Source organism: Pelophylax lessonae, assembly GCF_965119305.1.
Source record: "Pelophylax lessonae genome assembly, chromosome: 3".
NCBI lineage: Eukaryota > Metazoa > Chordata > Amphibia > Anura > Ranidae > Pelophylax > Pelophylax lessonae.
In genome coordinates this window covers 498021442-498039013 of record NC_138770.1, presented here as the reverse complement: position 1 = coordinate 498039013, position 17572 = coordinate 498021442, and the positions used below count along the sequence as shown (strand labels likewise).

Here is a 17572-nt window from a genome sequence, read left to right as displayed (position 1 = left end):
CTAATGTTGCTTATACAGCGTTAAGCCACGTTATACGTTTGTTTTTTTTATGTGAAAATCAATGGTTCCCTATGGGAGCCCATTGATTTGAATGGAAGTCGCATCCAAGTCGGATGATCCGACTTGTGGTGCGACTTGCACTCTGAGGATCTTGAGGGGGAACTCCATGCCAAAATGGAGAAAAAAATGCTGTGGGCCCCCCCCCCCCCCAGGTTCTATACTAGGCCCTTTGGGTCTGGTATGGATTTTGAGGGGAGCCCCACACAACAAAAAAGGTGTGGAGTCCCCCCCAAAATCCATACCAGATCCTTGTCCGAGCATGCAGCCCAGCAGGTCAGAAAAGGGGAGGGAACGAGTGAGTAGTCCCACCCCCTCTTGGACCATACCATGCCACACGCCCTCAACATGGGGAGGTGGGTGCTTTGGAGCGGTGGGGGCTCTGCACCCCCCAACCCTAAAGCACCTTGTCCTCATGTTGATAAGGACAGGGCCTCTTCCCGACAACCCTGGGCGGTGGTTTTGGGGGTCTGCAGGCAGGGGGCTTATCGGAATCTGGATGCCCCCTGTAACAAGGGGGCCCCCCAGATCCCAGACCCCCTCCCTATGTGAATGAGTATGGGGTACATTGTACCCCTAGCCATTCACCCTAAAAAAGGCAGTGTAGTGTAAATAATTAGAGACGGTTTTGAAAAGTCCTATCCTCCCCCCTCCGCTCTTCTCCCTCCGCTCTTCTTTCTCTGGTCCTCCTCCGACGATGTGTCCCGTGATTATGCAGGCTCTGCTCTTTGCAGCTTCTTATATATAGCCATAGGGGTGTTGCCACCCGATGACATCACCAGGAGACCCCCGCTCCCTTGTGTCATCATCTGACGATGCGTGATGACACAAGGGGCGGGGTCTCCGGGTGACCTCACCGGGTGGCCACGCCCCCATGGCTATATAATAAGCTGCAAAGAGCGGAGCCGGCATAATCATGGGAGAGATTGGAGGGAGAAGTTTGGAGGAGGATTTTTAACCACTTCTGGCCCGGAAGGATTTGCCCCCTTAATGACTGTCCATTTTTTTTTGCGATTCGGCACTGCGTTACTTTAACGGACTATTGCGCGATCGTGTGACGCTGTACCTAAATAAAATTGATGTCCTTTTTTTCCCACAAATAGAGCTTTCTGTTGGTGGTATTTGATCACCTCGTGAGATTTTTATGTTTTGCGCTATAAACAAAAAAAGAGCGACAATTCTGAAAAAAACAATATTTTTCACATTCTGCTATATAACATTCCCAAAAAAAAAAAAATGTAAAAATCTAATTTTTTTAACATTTTAGGCCAATTATTTTTTCTGCTACAAATTTTTGGTAAAAAAAATCGCAATAAGCGTATCTTGATTGGTTTGCGCAAAAGTTATTGCATCTACTAACTACTGGGAAGATTTATGTCATTTTAATTTTTTCTACTAGTAATGGTGGTGATCTGCGATTCTTAGCGGTACTGTGACATTGCAGCAGACAGATCGGACCCCTAACTGCAATTTTTGACACTTTTGGGGGGACCAGTGACATTAATACAGTAATCAGTGCTAAAAATATGCACTGTTACTGTAATAATGACACTAGCAGGGAAGGGGTTAACACAGTGGGTGATCAAGCCTAGGGGAGTGTTTCTAACTGTGGTGGGTTTGGCTTTTGAAATGATCACAGAGACCTGTGATCCTATATAGAAGGATCACAGGCGCTCTGTGATCATTCCAGAGAGAAGAACGGTCAGCTGTGTTTACAATAGCTGACCGTTATATTCTCTCAGCGGGGAGCGATCGCGGGTAACTGGCGGCAATCAGAGCCTCTGGCCGTGCATCAGAGTCCCTGCTGCCAAGTGGGGGCAGGAGCACGGCGGTGGCGGCGCGCGTGCTCGCCCTCTAGCAGCAGGCATGCAACCAAAGTTGGGCTACATCGGTTCACGCAGGAGGGCCAGCCTGCCGCAGGGGGTGGTCCTTAAGTGGTTAATAAAGAACTTCTCAAAACCATCTCTTGTCATTATTTACACTACACTGCCTTTTTTGCGGCGAATGGGTAGGGGTACAATGTACTCCATACTCATTCACATGGGGGGGGGTCTGGGATCTGGGGGGCCCCCTCCCTATGTGAACAGGGGGCATCCAGATTCCGATAAGCCCCCTGCCTGCAGTCCCTCCCCTCCCGCCCAGGGTTGTTGGGAAGAGGCCCTTGTCCTCACCAACATAGGGACAAGGTGCTTTGGGGTGGGGGGGTGCAGAGCCCCCAGGTCCAGGAGGGGTTGGGGCTGCTCGCTCATCCCCTCCCCTTTCCTGACCTGCCGGGCTGCATGCTCAGAAAAGGGTCTGGTATGGATTTTGGGTGGACCCCACACCTTTTTTTTTCCCGTGGGGCTTCCCTCAAAATCCATACTAGACCCGAAGGGCCCGGTATGGAACCTGGGGGGGACCCCCATGCCGTTTTTTTTCCCCATTTTTGCGTGGAGTTTCCCCTTAAGATCCTCAGAGCGCAAGTCGTATCATCTAGATCCGACTTGGATGCCACTTCTATTCAAATCAGTGGGCTGAAAGCCGTATCAAAGACCGCTCATAGGCAACCACTGATTTTGAATAGTGGCAGAAAAACACTGCTAAAAGCTAACGTGGCTAAACATGCATTAAAGCCAATGGAAACCGCTACTAAAAGCATGTTTTTACAGCTGCTTTTTCTTGGCGTTAGCAGTGGCTCTGCAGCTTGTTTTTTCTAATGCCCTGTGTGCATGAGGCCTTACACAGTTCATCCAATTGATCGCAGAGTGCTGCAGTGCTGTTTGAGCTTTTACTTTTATGAATGAGTGATAAGTGATATTAGGACTTGTGCCATGTAGAACACCACCCAACATCACCGATCGCTCATTCATAAAACTGAGAGTAAATGGCAATGCTGTTCTCCAGAGTGGCCCTTCTGCCAAATCCTTGTCCTTTTTTAGTGATGTTGTCAGACAAAAGGAGGGAAATGTATCCAGCAATGCTACTTAGAAACGAAGGGACCAATTAGAGCGGGACGAAGTTCATTATGAAAACAGCAAATGGCCCCAAGCGCTAGTGTCTCTGGCAATCCACACTGTATACTGTGCCCAACTAATCCGGTGCAGCTGTCAGAATTTAGTACAAAATGACTATCCAACAAGCAACCAGTGGAGACAGCACTATCCGGATATAGGTGATGTAAAAAAAAGCCTCCAAATGGTTAAGAGCCTGTGAAAAATCTGAAAGTAATTATTGAACAAGCAGTTATTGGTATAAGGCAAATTTAAAATACAATACCAGGCCAGCCTGGCCAGATGGAGCTGGGTCAATATCTGCTAAGTCCGTAGGACAAGATGGAAAAAGCCTCTGTGGCATGGTGTCATACCGCTGAGTAAAGTCACAGGCGTTTGGGAGCCGGGTTGGGCCTGCAGGTGCTCCTTTGTGACGTCACCGCAACCAGAGACCTGAAAGCAGAAGTGCCAATACCCGGGGTCACGACAACGCTCTCCTTTGTGTTCCAAGCTGATCACATGGGCTTCCTGCATCTGAGTATCGGCACTTCTGCTTTTGAGTCTCTGGTCGCGGTGACGTCATGAAGGAGCGCCGGCAGGCTTGCCACAAAGGCCTTTTCCATCTAGTCCACTGGACTTAGCAGATATTGACCCAGCTCCATCTGGCCAGGCCGGCCTGGTATCATATTTTACTTTATACCAATAACTGCTTGATAAATACTTTTAGACCTTTTACTGGCTTTTAACCATTTGGAGGCTTTATTTACATCAAATGGAAAAGCACAAAAAGCCGCACAACCGGTTGAAGATGCAAAAAGTTAAAATCCAAATTTATTTTGCAGGCAAAAAGATAAAATCATCCAAGATGAAACCAAAACAGTCGGAGACATGGGGGGGGAAAAGGGGAGCACGGCGGTTGACGCGTTTCACGGAGTCTTCCGCTTAGTCGTAACCATGCTGTACAATACGAGACACTGCTATATATATAGAGGAAAAGGCATTTCAAATAACATGTACCTCCCAGAATGTGCTTGATTGAGCCCACACAGCTGCAGATACTAAATCCCAATTAAGGGCACACAAACAGCCCAGCAGGAATTGTATGTTTGTTTTTGCTTCACCTTTTGTCCAAAAACGCATAGCAAAAAAGTTCTATAAATGCATATGCGAAAAAACTTTCAATAAAAATAAGGAAAAAACAGTAGTGATAATATAAAAAGACAGCTGGTAGAAGCCAAAAAACGAACAAAAACAAAGTAAAGGGAGAAAAGAAAAAAGAAAAACTAAGGAAAAAAAAAAAAAAGGGGGAAAAAAAGAAAAAAAACAAGAAAAAGAAAGAAGAAAGAAAAAGAAAACAGTAAAACGGAAGCATATAGATGTGTTCATACCCAGATGGAACTATGGTATAAAAAGAAATGGTGTATAATATAGTCATGAAGAACATATATGTGTAAATATATAAGTGGTACACATAAAAATAATAAATGTGTAACCACAAACACATATGTATGAGCACAACCCCCAAAAACGTATAACCCCATCCATTGAGTGGTATATCTGCAACTGTGTTCACATACATAGGGCAATCCACCCAATCGAAAGAATATAAAAATAACCAATGAGATATGTAAGAACACTAAACATTACCATAAAAATAATAATAAATACATAAATGCATAAACATAGAAGTCCTGTGTGCCTTTATCAGCATAATGGTATTATTATCCCCTATAAAGATATAAAAATAGGGACATTTAAATGGATATATACCCAAGACATTGGTAACGTCTCAGGCATATCCCACATCGATCTAACAAAAAAAAAAAAAAAATATATATATATATGCTTACGTTTACATGTCGACTTAGATCATACTGAACACAGAGTATAGCATGCACATGTGTGAACCACCGTGCATATAGCACAATCAATATCCATAAAGGAATCAGCCACACATTGCATAAATATATAGCCATGGAGGCAAGCCGAACGGAACAACATGCATATATATCAAAGAACACATGCATTCCAAAAAAAAAAAAAAAAGGATGCAGAGACCGAAATGGGACAAAAGGGAAGGAGAAATGAGAAGAAAAACAAAAAAACACTAAGACAGAATGGTCAATCAAAGAAACATGTACCATGTATGCGTATGGGATACAGGTAGCCCTCTCTGTATGTATAGTTAAATGTATGTTCCCACGAATAGATACATGAATCATTACTGGGAATAAAAGTGAGTAACATCCCATTCAAAGTTTAAACCGCCAGGTAAGCGGGTCTGGAGTTTATGAATCCAGAAAACCTCCTGCTTACACAGAAGGCGGAACACATCGCCCCCTCTTACAGGAGCAACCACACGTTCGATCACTTGGACCGATATCAAAGACAGATCACCGTCATGTTCTGAATTAAAATGTCGGGCCACATTCGTGGATTTCCTCAATCTGACATCACTAAGGTGTTCCCTAAATCTGTCTTTAAGTTTTCGTGTGGTGCGACCCACATATTGTACAAAACATTCTCTGCAAGTAATGAGATAAATAAGGTATGTAGTGTTACAATTAAAAAACCTGTTGATTTTGTATGTTTTGTTCTCAATAGAGGATTGAAAGTTAACACCCCCTAGAATATGGGGACATGTAATGCAGTCCTTAGCCCCACATCGGAAATTACCTTTCAGATGCAACCATGTTTCTGATGTATTTTTAATTGTAGTGCTAAACAGACTTGGGGATAACTGGTTTCCCAGTGTTTTGGCCCTCTTGGCGACAATATTCACTCCTCCCTCTAAGATCCTGGCACAGTCCTTATCACCATACAGAATGGGAATATGTTTATTGATAATTTGTTTGATCCTGTTAAATTCCAAACTGTATGGGATGGTGAGATTAATGGAGCCATTATTGCCAGAAGTCTTAGATTCATTGAAATGTCTCTTTGGTGTAAGGAGGCTTTTCCTGTCCCTATTAAGGGCAATAGAGTATGCCCTGTCAAGGGTCCATTTTGGATAACCCCTAGCCAAAAAGCGTCTATACAAAAGTGCTGACTCTTTATTGAAAACGTCCAAGTCACTGCATATCCTTCTGATACGAAGGAATTGACCTACCGGTATACCCTTTCGAGTATGAAATGGGTGACTGGAATCAGCATGTAACAAATTGTTACCAGCTGAGGGTTTCCTATATAGGCTAGTGACCACCTGATTGTGTCGATGCTCAAGGGTTAACATCTAGGAAATCAATCTTATCAACATTGAATTGGCCAGTAAATGCCAGATTGTAATCATTGCGATTAAGATATTCCAAAAATAGGTCAAAAGGAAGGCCTTGTCTAGTGATAAAGATCAAATCATCTATATAACGAAAGAATATGACAATTTGATTCCTGTAGGGGTTACTATCTCCAAAAATGTGGACCCTCTCCCACCACCCCATGTAAAGGTTGGCCAGGGAGGGTGAAAAAATAGCCCCCATGGCTGCCCCACACTTCTGGAGATAGTAAACCCCATCAAACATGAAATAATTGTGCCCAAGGAGGTATTCCAAGACCTCCAAAATGTATGTCTTGGCCACCTCAGCCAGATCAGTATAGTGGGTAAGTGAAAAATGTACAGCTACTAGAGCTAGATTGTGGGGAATCGAAGAGTAGAGACTCACTACATCACAAGTCATCCACTGGTAATCTGGCTGCCAACAAATCTCACTGGTGATATTTAAGAGGTGCATAGTATCTCTTAGGTAACTGGGTAGAGTGTGCACAATGGGTTGAAGCTGGCCATCAAGCCACTCTCCCAGTCGTTCATTGAGAGACCCGATGCCAGCGACAATGGGCCTCCCCCGAACCGGGCGTACCCCCTTGTGCACCTTAGGAAGGTGATGAAAAATTGGGGTGATGGGATATTCCGGTATCAGTTTATCAGACTCCTTAGGGGTAAGGATACCCATAGAGGCACCTCTATCAATAAGCTCTCGCAAAATGGCTCTGAACCTATTCAAGGGGTCACCGCTTAGTCTTATATATGTATCCGTATCAGACAATTGCCTGAGAGCTTCCATTTTGTATTCACCTTTGTCTAATATGACTACCGATCCCCCTTTATCCGCATTCCTAATAACAATAGAGTCATCCTCCATCAAAGATATTAAAGCATTCCTTTCCTGTACATTCAGATTGTCATTTCTCAGCTGTACCTTATTGGGAACCGTTTGTTTCAGTTCAAAAATGTCCTCTTCGATTCGTTTTTGAAACGTGTCCATCTGGGGTACCCGTGACTGAACAGGATAAAAATATGAGGGTACTTTGAATGAAACTTTGTTGACATTATCCTCTTTCTCCTGTACAGCATCTCGATTTTCCATCATTAAGTCCTCCAGATCGATGGTTGCACAATGTTCTCTAAAAGATCTCGGTGATTCTGGGCCATTATCCCCCAATGTTGTCACAGGTTGATCCACACCCAAACCATTGTCCACATCCTGAGAAACCTGTAAAGCTGTATCATCCTTCAGAAAATGCTTGCGTAAGGTCAAGTTCCGGACAAATTTATTAATATCCAAGATCGTGGAAAACGGATTGAAATGTGTATTAGGGCAAAAGTTAAATCCTTTCGATAAAAGGCTCAATTCCCCCACGGTTAGGATCTTTTGTGATGGATTAATCACATTGTTGCTTGTCTCATCCTCATGTTTTATTTCCTCCTGAGCTCGCAATGAATAGTGGTGATCCCGTTGGCCTCCGGTGCTTCTTTCCTCCCCTCCTTGTTTTCTTTGCGGTTTTTTCTTTTTCTGGGGCTTTTTCTCCCTTCTCTGACCGTTTTTTGAAAAAGGGGTATTGTACGGTGTACCTCCTGATCTAGGGAGTTGAGCATGATCAGGAGAGCTATCCGAGCCAGGTGTACCATAGGGACTCTCTATGACGCTTGTTTCTGGATCGGAAAAGCTCACTCATTCTTAAATTGGTGGCGATTCCATCCACACATATACATTGTCCATTTCATAATCCACTTTATCAAGCTGAAACTTTTCTTTTTTGCCATTCATGATCTCCTTTTCAAATTTGTCAGTTCTAGCACTAAGATTCTGATCAAACTCCGAAAATGAAGGCAAATCTTTAAAAGTGGATAGCTCCTGTTGTAACATTGTTATATCCTCTTGTAGCTTTTTTAATTCCAGGGTTCTAGATGTTATGATTATTTTCATTAGTTCAATAGAACAAGTAGAAAGAGTATCTGTCCACAATTTTTTAAGATCCTGGTTGAAAAGATCAAACGTTGGAAATTTCTTAATTCTCAAGCCACGAGGGATACGCTGAACCTCTACATACTCCGCAAGCGTAGTTTTCTCCCAATAGGCTTTAATCTCTTTAATTATTAGTTTTTCCAGTTTTCTGAAAGAAGCGTCCATAGGGGCCGAGGAATTATCTGATTCTTCTCTCAAGAGAGATGTTGCTCCTGTTCTGAGGGGGTTAGCGTCATGTTTCCTAAGTGATCGGCCATTCACAGTCTCATCCATGTCTCCGGCTGAGTGGTATAATGATACAAAAATGTCAAGTCTATAGTAGATCACATATATAAAAGGGAACTCACCGAGCCGGTATCCAAAAGCGGAAACAGCAACAAACGGTCAAGAGGGAAAAGAACCGCTCAAGTGAGGGGATAGTTCCAAACACATCCAACCCAGGTGCAGGCACGGATCCGCAGTCCTGATAGCAGCAAATGGAAAAGCACAAAAAGCCGCACAACCGGTTGAAGATGCAAAAAGTTAAAATCCAAATTTATTTTGCAGGCAAAAAGATAAAATCATCCAAGATGAAACCAAAACAGTCGGAGACATGGGGGGGAAAAGGGGAGCACGGCGGTTGACGCGTTTCACGGAGTCTTCCGCTTAGTCGTAACCATGCTGTACAATACAAGACACTGCTATATATAGAGGAAAAGGCATTTCAAATAACATGTACCTCCCAGAATGTGCTTGATTGAGCCCACACAGCTGCAGATACTAAATCCCAATTAAGGGCACACAAACAGCCCAGCAGGAATTGTATGTTTGTTTTTGTTTCACCTTTTGTCCACCTTTTGCTGCTATCAGGACTGCGGATCCGTGCCTGCACCTGGGTTGGATGTGTTTGGAACTATCCTCTCACTTGAGCGGTTCTTTTCCCTCTTGACCGTTTGTTGCTTTATTTACATCACCTATATCCTGATGGCGCTGTCTCCACTGGTTGCTTGTTCGAAGTTCTATTTGAACCTAGGGAGTTAAAAAGCATTAAAGCATGTATATTGATGGGCCATTTTCAAATGTCCTTATTTATTTGCCAGCAGTCTTTTCCAGTTGCCTATATGTTAATGTCACCAGTGTCATGTCTGTAAAAGAAATTTCTGACCTGTAATATATGTACATGATTCAAGAGACAGAATAATGTCTTCAAATCACTAAAAAGTTTCATAAATTTGAATATGCTAATTTAATTTCAAATGCCATTTCAATGTTTCCTAATTTGCAGCTTACATTAAAGGAGATGTATGGCCAAAGGTTTTTTTTGCCTTACCCCTGTGGATCACAGGAGTTCAGCTCCGTCTGCACTCCTGTGACCTGTTTTCAGCTGGCACTGGGCTAAAGTCCACTGTTGGCTGACACCACTCAGCTAGTCCAAACTCTGGATGAATCCACCCAGATACCACCATCAGCTGGCTCAGCCTTTCAACGAGCCACTGACGTGATCAGCAGTGTTTTATTGCTCAGTTCTTAGTGCAGACACTGGGGGGGGGGACAGGTGCAGCATTGGACTAATACTTCTCGGCCTTTTGGCTAAGATCAAGTGTAGTATCTGTTCTTATCAGTTGGTATGGACCCTGAGGGTTAGTATCGGCAGGGGCTGAAATGAACCGGGGCGCTCCAGACGTCACTGGGGGACCGGGAAGTAGGCACTGTCAGAGAAAGCCGGATGGGTCCGTTGCCTTCTGGTTTGAATAGGTCCGCCCCTACCAGTTTGAAGGGAGCAAGAGGGCTGGTTCGTCATGGAGGCCAGTCTGTATTGCTCCTGGATGTAATTGGTGAGGAATTAGGATGGCGGTGGGAGGGCCTTTCCTCCTGGGTTGAATCTGGCCTTGCAAAAGGCTTGTCCCCAGTTGAAGGCAGGCTCACCCTAAGCTGTCCACGTTCCAAACCTCCTGGTAGGTAAGGGCTACACTCGGTCTGGCTATTGGGCCGGGGTAGAAAAAAGCCCGTAGTGTATGTGCCCCTGGGGTGGCAGCCCAGGGGTGCCTTAATTCTCACTGGTGAGGGGCAGCTCGCCTTGAGTTTTTCGGCACCATGGTCACTGCACCTACGCACACTTTTTTAAGCACCTGCCTCTTGGGCAAGGCCTTTTGGCTTCGACCAGAGGAATTTTTATTCCGGCCGGAAGGCCTGCCTTTGTATTTTCACAAGGGCACTAATTCACCTCTCCACTTCCCCTCCCCCACCTTTTTGTTTGTGTGTGCCTTTTCTTTGTGGTTTGTCACTTTTCTATCACCTTTTTTTCACTTTGCACGACTTGTAGGGTGTGGGTCCTCGGGCCCTACCTTGAGTCTTGGGAGGGGGTGGATATGGCCTTTTGGCTTGGTCCGCCCTCTCTCATGGGGTCTCCCTTCGGGGGAGCCCCACTTAGTACTCGGTGGGGGCTGTTTCGGCAGTCCCCCTGAAGAACGGGGTCAGTCTGGTTCCGGCCAGACAGACCATGAGTACCTCAAATCCCTGTCAGGAGTCTTGCGCCCCGGGGGATCGAGGTTCGGGTCCTACCTCTTCGGAGGGAAGACCACTTTGTTCGCACACCCTGTGCACTTTTTGTGTTCCTCACGTTTGTGTGTGTGCACTTTTTTATGCACCGGGTGAAGTCTTTTGAGTGTGTTTCACACGCTACGGGCTTAAAAAAAAAAAAAATTGGACTAATACTGCTTCCATATAGGTTTTTTTTTTCTGGAAACCCATACTTCTCCTTTAAAAATGCTGATCCTGCTATAAAAGTATTTTTTAGGCACCTCTATTAGGACCTATTTATACTATATGCGGTGACTGATATTTTCTGTACTAGATCAATACCATTCTCTGCAAGGGCAGCCCTGGCTCTGCAGGATAGATGATAGTGGAGAATGAAATGTAATTTTAACATTTAAAAAAAAAGGCCTACATTGCCTTGTGTTGCAAAAACTGCTGGCAGATTGTTTTAGCGTGTGGCTAGTGTGAACATGTTCCTATAGAGTGGCAATGTGCTGTCCTGGTCTCCCAGTTGTGCTCCTGCGTTGTTACCCTGTGACATGGACTTCCAATGGAGACTGCAAATGTCTGTTTAAGAAAACCATATGCAGGCATGATCCACTATTGTCAACAGTGATACACAAAAGTAAAATTACTTGACCCTTTTTTTTTCTAACACCTTGTACGCATGAAATTTGCCTGCTACTGTACACACCACAGTTCTTGTTCTAGGCCTGAATGAGGTATTAGAGTTTAAATATACTTTAAGGTAGGATATTTAATGGAAAGATATTGAGTAACAATGTTTAACCACTTGAATACCAGCCTGTAATACCCCAGACTTCAGTTTCAGTGAATAATGATAAGTGATAATTTGAATTGACAATTACTCCGTCATGCAACACTTTACCCAGATGAGCTTTATATCATTTCTTTGAAGTTAGAGGGCTTTCTTTTCATGGTATTTAATGACTTTTTACTATAAAATATGTATTAAAAAGATCCCTGTATTCTTGAAACAGAATGAATGAATCTGCAGCTGCTAATTCATTCATTCTGTGCCCATTAACAAATGCTCAATCTCTTTCCCTGTCCTGTTGTAAGGGGAAAGGGGGTTATCATCACTGTAAATAATACCATGTGATTACTTATGACCAATAACAGAAATCACATGGTGTTCCGCCCCTTGGATTGACTAGGTACAGGGTCTCTGTGTTCCAAGCTGTCTAATGACAGCTTAGAGCACAACGATCACCTGGTGTTTGGCAGTCAGACAAATATTTATCCAGTGCTGATCATAAACTGCACTAGGTAAAGAAAGAGCTGCCAGCTTACCACTGGGAAAATGGACCACGGTAGGTAAGTGGTTAAAGAAGGTTGTGAAAACATAATTTAAAAAATAGTTTCTAAAATTATATATTACATTTCAACAATTTGCAAATACAAATGTATAATGTTATTTATAGTAAATATTAGTCAACTATGATAATGATAATCACATAACCCTTTTTTTTTTTTAAAAAAAGACAGTGTATTGTGAAAATTTCCATTTGATTTGTATCTGTTTTCAAATTGGAAATATTGAGTATTTTATTAATATCATAAACCTTTTGTTTTTAAAATATTGGTAAGTAGACCAAAAGCTTTCCAATAGACAAAATATTTAAGAATAACTAAATGCAAAACTTTATTCAAAATTAAAAAAAAAAAGGAAAAAGAGTGGAGTGGGATTAGAACCCTGTTTTTTATTGCTGTTTGTGCCCCCGTTAAGGAGATTCCCCTCTCTATTTGTCCTTTTTACATTTTGGATTGTCCCCAGATAGGGACACTAGTTTTGGTGACCTGGAGTCTCCAAGGGATTCAATTTGCAGGGATTTCCTCTCACACCCTGTTTGGTTATGGGACAGGAAATGAATGGAAATCCCTCCCTTGCTCTGTCCAAAATTTAAAACAAGTTTTGCCTCTAGTTCTATTTTAGGATAGAACATTTTCTGTGGTTTGCAGCTCTGTGTAGCAAGCTAGAAAGTCTTGTCAAGTGCTTCTTTAGATAACAATCAGAAAACTTCCACACTGTACTGTATTGATAAAATGGAGCCCTTTAATGAGTATAATACGAAGGCTGATATTACTGAGCTCCCTTTCTGAAAATATTAGTTGCCTGGCTGTTACGCTGACCTTCTTGAATTAATACTTTGACTTATTGACATTATTTAGATAGCAGTCTAATTGCGTGTGCATACACATATGTAATGTACGAAAGGGCAATTGCAACAAAAATATTGCCTGCGTGTGATTTATATAATACCTTGCTTTTAGAGTTGCCTTTCAAATTTGTGATTTTGTTTCTAGGTCATCGAATTAGATAATTTTGTTGATGTATTTTTTTTTAGTATTTTGATCTCCTAAGGCTGTTTGTTTTCTACATTTCATAAAATTGGAAAGCTCACAAGGGGTCTGTTTGCTGAACTGTAATATTTTTCAGATAAATATAATATATGATTGATTGATTTTTGCAGAAGCAGCAGCATCTTCAGTGCCACCGGTCCTAAAAGGCACCTGTCTATCAATGGATGGAAGGCGACATGAAAATGAAGAGAGCTGGCATGATGGATGCCGCGAGTGCTACTGTCACAATGGACGGGAGATGTGTGCATTAATAACCTGCCCTGTTCCCAGCTGTGTCAACCCGACTTTACTTCCTGGGCAATGCTGTCCATCTTGTTCAGGTAAATATACACAGACATGGAGTAATTTGTTGGTACATCTCCCTGACCCTTACATCTCATTGAAACAATATTTTTTCCTTTTTGAAAAGTGATAACATTTTAAAGCAATTGCCTCATGTATACTTGCATGCCTTTGGTATGGCATAAAATAAAGCAAACAGAATGTGAAAAGATACACTATTACTTATTCTACAAAGATATTCTAAAATGGCCTGGACAGATTTGTTGGTACCCCTATAAAAGATTATTAATAATTGGATCATAGTGATGTTTCAAGCTAACTGTTTTCTGTAATTGGTTTCACACATCTTCAGTCTAGAAATCATTCAGTTAGCCTATAGGGGGTGAGATTTACACCAGCGCTATGGAGCTTTAGTACACTTGTTGGACTAATTGAATTGCTGGTGTAAGCTGCCGCCAACCTACCTCTGAGGTAGTGTGTAAGTGATAAAGTGCAGGGTTGTTGGTGTCGGCGCTACCACATAATTAAAATTGTGAGGATAAAAAGATGTGTATACTGTGCGTTTTTAGTGAGAGTAAAACTGTAAAAACGGTAAGAAATTCCATCCATAAAATCATAAAAGTGCATATAGTGCGTTTGATAAAACCATATAGTGTCGCCACTTAAATATGCAAAGTGCTTAGTGCTGTTTATACAAATATGTGCTAATTTTAGTGATAGTTTGTGCCTTTTAGTGATAGAACTTGCGCCTGTGGATCTCCACTGGGTGCAAAAATGCTTACCACACACTTGTGGCAGGTAGCTCGGTTCCCATCAGATGCTGCAACACAAAATAGCCTCCATTGCGTAGTATATAGTGTTTAAATTTAAACAAGTAATGCATCCTCTCATAGTTAGGGAGTTCACTTTCAGCGTGCAGGGTCCGCCAGGCTGTGTTGCTTCTGTGTTCCACTGGTCTGAACCACCGCTACCGGAAGTGACGTACTGACGTAATAAGCCACGCCCTACGCGTGGCTACTTGCCACAAGTGTGCGGTTTTGCACCCAGTGGAGATCCACAGGCGCAAGTTCTTTCACTAAAGGGCACACAACTGAGCACTTGCTGCATTAGCACATATTTGTATAAACAGCACTAAGCACTTTGCATATTTAAGTGGTGACACTATATGGTTTTATCAAACGCACTATATGCACTTTTATGATTTTATGGATGGAATTTCTTACCATTTTTACAGTTTTACTCTCACTAAAAATGCACAGTATACACATCTTTTTATCCTCACAATTTTAATTATGTGGTAGCGCTAACACCAACAACCCTGCACTTTATCACATTCAGTTAGCCTATTTAATTGGAGAAAAATAGTCACTTTTCTGTTTTGCATCATCATGTGCACCACACTGTACAAGGACCAGAGAAAGCAAAGGGGAGAGTTGGCCAAGAAAATGAGAAGGAACATTGTAAACCAGCATGTCAAATGTAAAGGTAACAAGACCATCGCTAATCCACTTGGTGCTCCTGTCGCTACAGTTGCAATTTATTTTAGAATGTTTAAGGACTATGAAACTGTAACCCGGTTGTGGCCGGAAGGGGAAAATGGACTCCAGATTTAACAGAAGGATAAGGAATGGTATACAAAGAGCCAAGGAAAACTTACAAACAGATACAAGTTGACCTCTTTGACCAAAGGTACATTGGGGTTTGATTGCACCATCTGCCAGATTTTGAGCAGCAGTGGCCTCAATGGAAGGGGACCTATGAGGACTCTGCCGTGGAAAAAATAATAATTCTAGAGTGGTATTTGCTAAAATTAATACTGACAAACACAGTGCTTCTGGAAGAAATCTCTATGGACAGATAATACACAGCTGGAGCTTTTTTTACAGGTCACGTGTTAACAGACAAAAGTATTAGAATTTCAAAGAAAAACAACATACCTACTCTAAAATAAGGAGGATATCCAGTTTGTTTTTGGGACTACTTTGCTGCATCTGGCTTGGGTGCCTTGATTCTGTGCAGGTCAAAATGAAATCTCAAGACTACTAAGGAATTCTTAAGCAGAACCTACTGCCCAGTGTCAGAAAGCTCTGTCTAATTTGCAGGTAAGGTATCCTCCAACAGGATAATGACACAAAACTCACAACTAGAAGCACTCAAAAGAACAATACATTGGATTATTCTTAAACAACCTTTCAAGTGCCCTGATAGGAATCCTATCAATCATCTATAGAAGAAGCTGAACTATGCTGTCTGAGAAGGCACCCTTCAAACCTGACAACTGGAGCAGTTTGATTAAGAAGAGGGGGCCAACATACCTGTTGGCATAGTAGAAGTCTCATTCAGAGCTACAAAAAATAATTTGTTGGTAGTGTTTTTCTCTAGAGGTTGTGCAACAAAATATTGGGTTAACCATTTTCCGCCTGGCCACCGTTATATGACGACAAACCGGTGAGGCTCTCGTTCTGGGAGGAAGTCATATGACGGTGCTCCAGAACGGCTGCTCTTGCACGCCCGCAGGAGTGTGCAGTGCAGCGATCATGGCTGCACCATGTTCCTAGGGCACGCTACGACCCCAATCTTGGTAAACAGCCAATGACGCGTCTCTTTACCCATGCGATCGGCTGTGTCCAATCACAGCCAGTCACATGTAAATTTATTCAAACAACACAGGAAAAGCCGCTCAGGTGAGGCACAAATGCGCAGGTGCTGGTCGGATCCGCCATCCAGTAATCAAGCTTCCAAAGAGAAAAAAAGTGACCGCACTCAGAGGTGAAAAAATGAGAATTGGCCTAGGCAGGAAGGGGGTGAAAGTGCCCTGTATTGAAGTGGTTAAGGGACCCATCTTTTCTGTCAATACTATTTTCATTTGTTTTATTATTTTAAATATTCGGCTTCAAAATATTTCAGACAAATTTTGGGGTTCTTATTTGTTGGAAGGATATAACCATTTTTTCCACATGTTTAGCAGGGGTCTCCAAACTTTTCAAAGAGGCATTTTACTATCCTGCAGGGGGGCTGGATTGTGGCCAGTGAGAGTAGAAAATGTCCTAGGTCTCAGGGTTGGTAGCCAGTAGGAGGAGGAATAGTGCCCCATCATTGGCATCAGTGGAAGAAAAAGTGCCCATTGGTGTCAGTGGGAGGAATAGTGTCGCACAATTGGTATCAGTGTGAGAAATAGCAAAAGTGATGCTTTAAAACAGTGGTCCTCAACCCTGGCCTACAGGGCCCACTAACAGGCCAGATTTTAGGTATTACCTTGGGGAGATGCAGACTAGAGTACTGCAATCACTGAGCAGCAAATTATATCACCTGGGATGTATTTCAGTTATCTTGCAAATCTGGCCTGTTAGTGGGCCCTGTAGGCCAGGGTTGAGGACCACTGCTTTAAAAGACCCTGCAGGTCATCAGTTTAGAGTTATGCAGGAGCTTTGGTGCTAAAATGATTGATCTCACTCTGGCGTGCATGTGTAAGGCAATCTCCATTTTTACATGTAGGTGCCCCATCCCATGCATTTTTGGATATTTGTTGGGGTGTTGGGAGCTCAAAAAGAAAAAAAAAAAAAATATATATATATATATATATATATATATATATATACAGTATATATGTGTGTGTGTTTATATAATTTATTTTTTTTTTTTTTTTCATGTGCCTCTGAATATTTTCAGCTTTTTTTTTTTATATACCTTTTATTGCTATCACACTTGAGCCTAATAACCCCTTATGTGATAGTATATAGGTGGCAGGTCTCCTAATGAGACATCTGGGGTCTATTAGACCCTTGAAGTCTCCTCTGTACTCCACTGCAGCTGATGGAACACAGATAAGGTTCCATCAGCTGCTTCCCCAGATACTGATCCCGGTGATTGACATTATATATTTCCGGTCCATTCCAGTGGCGGCTGGTGCTCAAACTTTTTGGGGGGCGCAAACAGAAAAATGTAATAGGCATTGCTTTGCGGCAAAAAGTGCTGTAAAAAATTGCGTGACTTTGAGGTCGCAAAAGTGTGAAAGGGGCCTTCAGTAACTAAGGTATAGTGTGCCCCCTTTCAATGCAGAGAGACCAGCGTTCCCCCTTTCGATGCATAGTGACCAGCGCGCCCCCTTTCAATGCATAGTGA

General features: G+C 42.6%; 1 protein-coding gene across 2 annotated transcripts in view; it reads left to right on the top strand.

Moving 5' to 3' along the window:
* The window catches only part of CRIM1 (cysteine rich transmembrane BMP regulator 1), a 1384383-nt gene that overhangs the window by 1218404 nt on the left and 148407 nt on the right, over positions 1 to 17572 (top strand). For both annotated transcript variants that reach the window (XM_082249820.1, XM_082249819.1), the window contains one exon: positions 13279 to 13488. In XM_082249820.1, the coding sequence (XP_082105946.1) occupies positions 13279 to 13488 (210 nt within the window). The remainder of the gene's footprint in view (positions 1 to 13278; positions 13489 to 17572) is intronic.